Source organism: Egretta garzetta, unplaced genomic scaffold (genome assembly GCF_000687185.1).
Source record: "Egretta garzetta isolate BGI_Z169 unplaced genomic scaffold, ASM68718v1 scaffold156, whole genome shotgun sequence".
NCBI lineage: Eukaryota > Metazoa > Chordata > Aves > Pelecaniformes > Ardeidae > Egretta > Egretta garzetta.
Window position 1 is genome coordinate 1,281,714 of NW_009260125.1, and position 9,613 is coordinate 1,291,326.

The 9,613-nt window shown below is 42.0% G+C and overlaps 2 protein-coding genes across 2 annotated transcripts in view; one reads left to right on the plus strand and one right to left on the minus strand.

The window, feature by feature from the left end:
* PMPCB (peptidase, mitochondrial processing subunit beta) overlaps positions 1–8,949 on the plus strand; it is a 27,814-nt gene extending 18,865 nt beyond the window's left edge. The window contains exons 2-13 of the mRNA XM_035896871.1: positions 2,102–2,242; positions 2,587–2,673; positions 3,143–3,272; positions 3,665–3,863; positions 4,533–4,612; positions 5,187–5,299; positions 5,939–6,082; positions 6,662–6,825; positions 8,231–8,316; positions 8,392–8,480; positions 8,694–8,769; positions 8,859–8,949. Of these exons, the coding sequence (XP_035752764.1) occupies positions 2,102–2,242; positions 2,587–2,673; positions 3,143–3,272; positions 3,665–3,863; positions 4,533–4,612; positions 5,187–5,299; positions 5,939–6,082; positions 6,662–6,825; positions 8,231–8,316; positions 8,392–8,480; positions 8,694–8,769; positions 8,859–8,923 (1,374 nt within the window). The 3' untranslated portion in view covers positions 8,924–8,949. The remainder of the gene's footprint in view (positions 1–2,101; positions 2,243–2,586; positions 2,674–3,142; positions 3,273–3,664; positions 3,864–4,532; positions 4,613–5,186; positions 5,300–5,938; positions 6,083–6,661; positions 6,826–8,230; positions 8,317–8,391; positions 8,481–8,693; positions 8,770–8,858) is intronic.
* Positions 8,950–9,053: 104 nt separating this feature from the next.
* Positions 9,054–9,613, minus strand: part of DNAJC2 (DnaJ heat shock protein family (Hsp40) member C2) — an 18,190-nt gene continuing 17,630 nt past the window's right edge. Inside the window, exon 16 of the mRNA XM_009641381.2 lies at positions 9,054–9,218. Within this exon, the coding sequence (XP_009639676.1) occupies positions 9,144–9,218 (75 nt within the window). The 3' untranslated portion in view covers positions 9,054–9,143. The remainder of the gene's footprint in view (positions 9,219–9,613) is intronic.

Consider the following 9,613-nt stretch of genomic DNA (forward strand, 5'->3'; position numbering starts at 1 on the left):
GCCATCACCCGGGGGAGCTCGGAGACGGCTGAAACCCTCCTTCTCTCCCGTGGTTCGGTGGGGGCTGCCCGGAGGCCCTGATCCCAGAGCTCTCCCCTCCTGTCATTTGCCGCATGCTCCCAGTTTGCAGAGGGGGATTTTGTTTTCAAACACGGATTTTCCCTGCCCTGTAATGCAGACTAGCAGTGAAGATCATCCCTTGCAACAGCCCAAGCTGGGAACTGACTGACAGGGGAGCAGCCCTGTGGGAGAGGCCTGGGGCCACAGGAGGACAGCAAGCGGCGCGCTGGGCGAGCGGCGTGGCTGGCAGCAGAGCAGGCTGGCAGCAGCCTGGGCTGAACAAGCAGGAACACAGCCAGCAGATCAAAGGAAGCGATTAGTTTGTGCTGGTCAGGCGGCTAGAAGATGGCAGCTGATTTTGGGCTCCTCCGTGTAAGGAGGACAGTAATGAACTGGAGTGTGTTCAGCAGAGGGCCAGCAAGATGGTTGTGGGCTGGAGCATGTGCCCTATGAGGAGAGGCTGAGGGTCTGGGACTTGTTCAGCCCAGAGGACACACAGCTTTGGTTGGACCTAACAGCAGCCTGCCAGTACCGATGAGAAGGTTGTCAGGAAGACAGAGCCAGGCTCTTCACAGTGGGGCATGGTGGCAGAATGAGAGGCAACGGGCATAGCTTGAAATAGGAGGGCCAAAACTGGGCATATGAAGAACTCTTTCTGCCACGAGGCAGTCAAGCAGCGGAGCAGGCTGCCCAGTGAGGCTCTGCAGTTTCTCACCATCCTGGGAGGTTTTTCAGTACCCAGCTGCAAAAAGCTGTGAGCAAACTGATCTGATCCCATAGCTGATCCTTGGAACAGGAGGTTGGACTAGAGACCTCCTGAGGTCCCTTCAAACTTGAATTGTGCTATGATCCTAAAATACATGAGTTTTGAGAGATCTAGCCTATTGGTATTCCAGGAGGAGAGTGGGTGAGAGCTGCATTTTGTACTTTCATGTTTAGGGCAGTCACACAGTGACGGAAATCTTTGTTTATTTAATAGGTTTAAAATTCTTGGACTAGCTTATTGCTTGAAGTACACATTTGGGATACATATTTAGATTTCTTGCTGTTGAAAAAGTGCGATAAATTTTTTCTTTTTTAACCTCCATCTTCCCTTCTTTTCTCCCCCGTTTTGATTTAATGTGCTTTAACTGCCAGCTGATTGTATAAAAGGTGGCAATTTCAATATCTGTCCCTGTTCTGAATGACAGGTGACTGTGGTTTGAAGTCCTGAGCATAGGCCCTTGGACTTCTCGCTTCACTTTAGAATGCAGGCACACAAAAGAATTTCAGATGTTAAATGATATATTCGAGGTACTGCAAGCTCTTGCTGGCTGAACTGGGAAACAAGTGTGGCTCTTGGGGTGGCTGGCTGATGACAGTAACATGCTTTTCTGTCAGAACATTTCATAGAATCGTTTAGGTTGGAAAAGACCTTTAAAATCATTGAGTCCAACCATTAACCTAACACTGCCAAGTCCACCACTAAACCATGTCCCTAAGCACCACATTTACATGTATTTTCAATACCTCTGGGGATGGGGACTCAACCACTTCCCTGGGCAGCCCATTCCAGTGCTTGACAACCCTTTTGGTGAAAAAAATTTTCCTGATAGCCAATCAAAACCTGCCCTGGCGCAATTTGAAGCCATTTCCTCTCATCCTATCACTTGTTACTTTGGAGGAGAGACTGACACCCGCCTGGCTACAACCTCCTTTCACGCAGTTGTAGAGAGCGATAAGGTCTCCCCTCAGCCTCCTCTTCTCCAGACTAAACAACCCCAGGTTCCCTCAGCCGCTCCTTGCAGTACTTGTGCTCTACACCCTTCACCAGCTTTGATGCCCTTCTCTGGACATGCTTCATGTTTTTATTCTGAGTCAGGTTAATGCATCCCTAATGTAAAGTAGCGGCAAATAAATCCATGCTGATTTTTTTCTTTTTAAATGGATGCTTTAAAAAAGATCCGCAAACTTAATGTTTAAGTTCAGGAATACATTTTTCAGAAGAGCATCCTAGGATATAATTAACAATCTGAGTGTGACTGTTGTTTTTTCCTTACAGTGTGTGCATGTTGGAACAGGCAGGCTCAGAGTTTCCAAAGCAGCAACAGAAGTAATCTTAAATGTTCCTGAAACTAGGGTGAGTCCTCTGGAAAACGGCTTGCAAGTAGCTTCTGAAGACTCTGGACTCTCAACATGCACTGTAGGTAACTTGTAAAGGGAAGGCTTCTTTGTAACTCTTCACGTGTGTTCATTTCCTTGTGGAATTAAATTGCATTATTTTAGTGTTTATTAGCAATTGTTCTTAAAATTTAAGCTAGGAAATAGAAGTTTTAAGGCTTTTGTAAATGATTTGTGGTTAGATTTTTTTTGTGAAGATCAAAAATTTCTTTTTCTTGAAAACCTGCTTCATTTAAGGAAAAAGCCATTTAAAAATAGGGCTTGAAAATTGAAGTGTAGTTCATACACAAACCAGCAAAGCTGCATTGTTAGCTGGTAAAAGGACTTTTTTTTTTTTTTTTTTTTTTTTTCCCCCCCTCCAATGAGGTTGGACTTTGGATTGATGCTGGAAGCAGGTATGAAAATGAGAAGAACAATGGAACCGCTCACTTCCTTGAGCATATGGCTTTCAAGGTAAGTATGACTGTTGATGTAGAAGTTTACAATGGATTTCTAAGTTATCATTGATCTTTAAAGATAAATAAGAACTTTGTCAGAATTGTATAAATACATTTTCCAAATCAAGGGAAAAAAAAGTGGACAGCTTAAGCTTTGGTTTCCGTTAGAAAATTAAGCTAAAGTCATAGTTCTGTGTAGCTGATACTCCACTATAGATGAGTAACACAGGTCTAATTTTAACTCACTTTTAACTTCTTGTAGTAGTCTCAGAAGACACATAGTCCACCTTTGCCAGCTTTTTATTTTCATTTGGGAGCATAGTAGGATTTATATCTGACTTTTGAGCTTGGACAGGTTAGGATGCCAGTTTTCTTTCCAGAAGACTTTTTCTTTCTCTCGACCTTAACTTTTCCAGACAAGAAGTAGGAATGATGAGTTGGTGAATTAAAGGGTCTAGTTTGATTTTCTCATTGTTTTATTTCAGGGAACAAAAAAGAGATCTCAGTTAGACCTTGAACTAGAGATTGAGAACATGGGAGCTCATCTGAATGCGTACACATCCAGGGAACAAACCGTGTATTATGCAAAGGCTTTTTCAAAAGACTTGCCAAGAGGTAACTGCTTTTGTTCACCAGAAAAACAGCAAAGAACAAAGGGCTTATCCAGCTCCGGATGAGAACACAGAATGAATCTTTTGCAGCGTAACAGTCCCTTCCTCCCCGGGTGAAAAGTCCTTTCTTGAGCTTCACAGGAATGTGAGAATACAGGTTTGGAAAGGAGAGTGCCAGCAGGGAGATAGATATTTGACAAGTTTTTGCCTTTAGATTCCCCAAAGAAAATACCTCTTGGACTTCTCCCTTCCTGCAGAGCAAGTCTTTTGTCCCCTTGCAAATCTTATTAGCAAATCTCGAGCCACTTGGTCTTTGGGTTGGGTTTTACTTTTGGAACCAGGTTTTTCTGGTAGTCCGAAAGTATGCTTTCCATTCTCATCTCTATTTTCACTTAGCTGTGGAAATTCTTGCTGACATAATTCAGAACAGTACGCTGGGAGAAGCAGAGATTGAACGTGAGCGAGGAGTTATACTTCGAGAGATGCAAGAGGTTGAAACCAATCTACAAGAAGTCGTCTTTGATTACCTTCATGCTACAGCCTATCAGAAGACAGCCTTAGGACGGACAATTTTAGGACCCACTGAAAACATCAAGTATGTCTAAATTTGTGGTCATCTTTAGTTGTGTGGTAACTTTTATATATTGAAAAGACTTATCTGAAAATGTAGGGAACAGCGTCACTTTTCATTTTTCCTTGGAAGGTAGCTGAAATTGCACCGGATATAACTGTAGGAAGAATTCCTCTATTGCCTTAATTCCCCTGTATGCAGGCATCAAAGGGTATGTGAACTTCAGATGTCTGCTGCATCTCATTATTTGCCATATTTTTCTCCTGTTTGTTAAAAATGCATCTGACACAATGCTCCTTTTTCTGATAGGTCACGTGTTGGGCATTATCGTAAATACAACTGTGTTTGCACTGCTCTTTCAGCATTTGTTTATACCAGTCCAGACCAGGAGACTGCTAAATGTGCTGTTTTCAAATTGGCAAGAGTTGATTAGTGGATCCTGTCTCCACCTGACTGAGTTGTAATTCTTGTTCCTTCTCAGGATGCTAGGAGACCAAAGGCAAAATGTATTGAGTTCCTATTTCCTTTTTAGGAAGTCACCCTTATTTTAGCTTTCTGCCTCTATGCACTGCTCTGCACATTGGCAGAACTTACTTACAATTATTTTGATGTTGTATTGTTCTATACATTTAGCTCTTCTTACTCTAATAAACTTTACTGACACAGTAGTGATGTTTCCTTGACTGTTTCTAGATCCATAAACCGCAATGACTTGGTGGAGTACATAACAACACATTACAAAGGACCCAGAATGGTCCTGGCTGCTGCTGGAGGTTAGTACGAGATATTCACCCTGGATCATGTGAAATGATGCTTAAAACCATGGTCTTTAAGTTTCTGGGAACAATGGGATGAAATGCCCATTGCTCAGTAGGTCCTGGAAGTTCATTGTTAGCCCTGCATGTTTTGTGCGTTCATACCCTTTGAACTTCTATTCCTGTTTCCCCTCAGTAATATTCCAGAAACATTCTTAAACCAGTAATTAGAAGTAAATTGGACACCAAGGTTATTTTTCCATGTGGGCAGGAAAAGAGGAGCCTAGAAAGGGTTCAGTATGAAAAGGGGAGTAGCAAGGAAAGCAGGGAAGGAGAAATAATATTGAGGCTTGAAATTGAGACCAAACAGCTTCATTTAGTGTAATATGAGTAGAAGGCTATTGAAGAGAATTAAGGAGGGTGATAATGATGATCTTGCTCTCTGTAACGGGGAAGTGTGAGGAATCTGAAAGTGTGGCAATAAGGCAGGGAATAATCAACTACTGCTTAGTTGAGTCTTTAAACTGCACAGCAATTTAAATTAACTGTTTACAGAGTAACATGACAAAGTATGTGAAATATCTTTGTTCAGGAGTCTGTCATGATGAGCTACTTGACCTAGCAAAGTGCCACTTTGGTAACTTGCCATCTGCTCCAGAAGGAGGACTGCCACCCCTGCCACCTTGTAGCTTCACAGGTAGTGAGGTAAGCTGTTCGATGGCTTTTTGAGCTGGCCCTTTTTGAGCTATCCCCTGTGAGCACAAGTGACACGTGCACTCTGCTGAGAGCGAGCTGCTCAGCCACAGACTCAGGTTAAAAGGTTTCTTGCTGCTGTGAGGACAGTGGAGTAGCTGCTTTCCAAAGCAGTACTTTCCAACCTTTCTTGAACAAGCCTCACTGCTGCCACTTTTTCTGCTCTATCAGTGCCTGGAGAAGTACCTCCTTTACCCCTGCTGCTACTTTCCTTTTATCCCCTTCCCTACGGTGTTGGGAACCACTGATTTAAAGGGTAAGGCAGAGAACTGAGGCATCTGCGTTCCGTTCGCAGCTCTGTTCAGATTTTGAAAAGCCATCAGCTTTCCTTGCTGCTGTTTGTTGTAAAATTACTTGTAATGCCCTCTCTATGTATATGGTGTTAGGCTTGCTGTTGGTGAAGTGCTCTGTAATTGCCCCAGGGAAGACTAGTTAGGGATGAAATAAAGCTTCATATGCTTTAATTTTTTATTCTCTGTGTGCGTGCTTTATAATCCAGATGTAATGGAGATGTCTTGCCTCCCGATACTTACCTTCCTGTGTATGTTACTGGGCATAGGTTGTACTACAGCTACTTCCATGTTCCCACAGATTCGCATAAGAGACGACAAGATGCCGTTGGTGCACATTGCGATAGCTGTTGAAGCAGCTGGCTGGGCGCACTCAGATACCATCCCACTTATGGTAGCGAATACTCTGATAGGTAACTGGGATCGTTCCTTCGGAGGAGGCGTGGTGAGTGAACCTGCAAGCACCTTCCTGCTCTTGTTGAGGCTGGTGGGCTGGTGAGATCTCTGTGACTGGGGTGCTGCCAATACAGACCCATTCAGACCTATCCGATGGCCTTACTGCTACTTCATGGCTATTTCTGAAGGTCCTTTCTTGGAGTGGGAGAAGGGGATCCAATCATGAGTCAGAGAATTTGTTGCTCAAGATCTAGGAAAAATCTTAGGAAGTGGTTCTAAGACACCAGAACAGAGGCGACCTGAGGTCTGCCAGCCCTCCTGGAAAGTAGGATGTTTCATACCCATATGTCATCAGAACCTGTGGGCATCAGTAACTGTCCCTTTCTTGAACCTAAGTAGCTTTATTATTTTGGCTTAAGTCTGGGCTGTTACTTGGAAACATGAGGTGAGATTACACGCAAGGCAAGAAACTGTTGAAATGAAGAGTTGATAATTAACCTCGTAGCTTCTGCTGGAGCCTGTGATACTACTGCGTGTTCTGTCATTGAAACGAAACCAGGAGACCATGGAAGTGACCAGCAGGCTTTCAAAAAACTTCATAAAATAATATATTTTTCTTTTGCCTCAGCAGAATTTGTCCAGTAAACTCGCTCAGATTGCCTGCCATGGTAACCTGTGTCACAGTTTCCAGTCCTTCAACACCTGCTACACCGATACGGGGCTGTGGGGACTCTATATGGTCTGTGAGCCATCCACTATACAGGACATGGTGCACTTTGTTCAGAGAGAGTGGTAAGCTAACAGCTGTTTCTCTAAAAAGATTGTTTTCAGTGGAGGACTATAATTAAAAAAAAATAGCAGTTGTTTAAAGAGAATATTTTTGTTTCTCTGCTTAGGCTTGCCTGGAAAAAACAAATGCATCAAGTTCTAAACTTTGATGCTCAATGCAGAGTCCCAACAGCCAATTTCTGGCAGCCTTACTTGGAGTGAATATCTTAAGACTTAGGTTTGGTTTTCTTTTTCTGCCCTGGAAGAATAATTAGTAACTGTAGTTGATATAATAACATTCCTTATACAAGAAAATACGGCAGTGATTTTTTTTTTTTTGACTTGTGAGTGACAGGAGTTACAAAAATGTGTCAAACTTTTAGGATACTACTAAGTCAGCATACAGTGCCCATGAACTGCATGTTTGACCACTGAAAGAGTAAGTATTCATGAATGAGAATAATGAACGTGCAGCCACCTACAAACACTGTTAGTAGTTACCCATTCTGCAGTTGCTGCCCCACATGACGTACCAGGCAGTGGTGTTGGGTAGTGCTCTAGCGAGTGCATAGGGAAATGAAATGATGTAAGGTAGGTGACTGTTATGTATGGAATTTTTAAACCTGGGATTCGAGACAGTACTCATTCATCTAAGGTTTAAGTCTAAATTGAAAATATGTCCATAGGTGCAACTGTAATGCACATCACTGCAGATGTGATTAGAAACAGATGTATGCTGTTTAAGAGCACTGATTTAACGTGGGTGAAGTTGACACAGAAGCTGAAAGAAAACTTGAAAATGAGGAGTTTCTTTAATCTCATAGATCACTTCTCATATACTCATACATGTTATTGTATGAGATCCGTGTAAACAACTTGCAGAGGAAGATGGCATCACTTTAGCTGTCCGTTTGCTGCAGCTTAGCACCAGGGAAGATACGAACCATTCCTGGGACAAGAATGTGTTAAGATATCCAATGCACCCCCTGGCCTAGTGAAATGTTCCTTGTGCAGTGTGGTGAATCATTATCGCACCAAGAGCCAGGATGTAATGGATTGCCTTCTGGGCTAATTACCTCTTAATTGTTTGGCTCCCACTAGCTTAGCAACAGCTATTTTCAAGATGGCAAGTGTGGACTACACTTGGCTCAAAATACTCATTTAATAAAATGAAACACAGCTCTTCTAAGGGGAAAAACTCGCTCTTGGGCATATTGGTATGCTTCCAAAAAAAACCTACTCTTAAAGCTGCTGCTTTGCATCCTATGGCTTGTTTCCATACCAAATCCTCTTACCAGCTCTGTCTATAAAAAAAAAAAAAGACGTGCCTGGTAGGTGCATTAATGTATGTGCTCCTCATTATCACAGGCAATCTTGTGTGCTACAGGTTACCATTATTTAATGCAGTTGGATTTAAACTATTTTTCAGGATACGACTTTGCACAAGTGTTACAGAAAATGAAGTAGCTCGAGCAAAAAATCTTCTGAAGACAAATATGCTGCTACAGCTTGATGGTGAGACTTATGAAAGCTTTTTATTCTTAGTGGAGTCATATGCCAATAACTGAAGCATATTTTCCCCTGTTTTAGGGTCCACACCAATCTGTGAAGACATTGGAAGACAAATGTTGTGCTATAAGCGCCGAATCCCAATTCCAGAACTTGAGGCAAGAATTGAAGTAAGTGGCAGTCATGTTGCAATTTTTAAATTAGGTGCTTAAGAAATCTAATTGCTATGGGAAGTAACAATACAGAAGTTACTGTTCCCAACGGAGAAAATTTTCAGCTGTTTTGCTGCCTCTTCCCTTAGATTATACAAAATTAAGACCAGTGGCTCTTAATACTTTTTTTAGATGGGATTGGTAACAAAGATGTCTGTTTACCCCTTTTAGGCTATTGATGTCCAGACTATTAGAGAAGTTTGCACAAAGTACATCTTCGATAAGCATCCTGCAGTTGCTGCCGTGGGTATGTTGTATGAGTTTCCCTCCCCACCCCCTCCACATCACTTGGTACCAGTTTAGCATGTGTCATGGCCAACTTTCTTTAACTTCCAGGTCCAATTGAACAACTTCCAGAATATAACAAAGTCTGCAGTGGCATGCGTTGGCTTCATGAGTAGTGAATAATAAGAACTTTCACTATGTTTGAGCTTTAAAAAAAAAAAAAGAAAAAAGAAAAACAACTACACCCCTGTTTAAAACTTTTGAGTTGGAGAAATGCATTTGAGAAGATTAAAACTCAAGAACCAGACAGTCCTGTGTATCTATATAATTAAGGAAGGAATGAAAACATGTACAGTATTTGCATTTTTATTATAAAACAAAGATTGTCAGTAAGAGTCATTTCTTGATTTTAGTAGCATTCATCACTTGTTCTTGAGCAGCTTTCTTTGCCTTGACCATTTCAACGAGTTCCTGGGGAGTTGGGGAAAAAAAAAAAAACAAAACCTGATCTAAATGTCAAACTTGTTAACAATACTGTGGTTTTGAAAACTACATATATTCAGCCTGAAACACTCTAGCTCTCAACATAGTGAGGAATCTAGATGGTTTAGTATCTTAAAACATGTCTCTTGGAAACAAATAAATTAACAGGACATCTACTTGCTCTGTAGCAGGAACTTTACCTACAAGAGGGTAGCGATAGGACTTTGCCCTCTACAAGAGCTTGCTGTCAAACTGTAAGACAGATTTTGCACGACAGACTTCCCTTCCCAGCTTCCAGAGCCACTGCTTTTACTGAGGAAAACTTAGTCCTTACTGCTCTCTTTCTTTGGGTTGAGTTACCAAAAAAACCCAAGAAAGTTTCT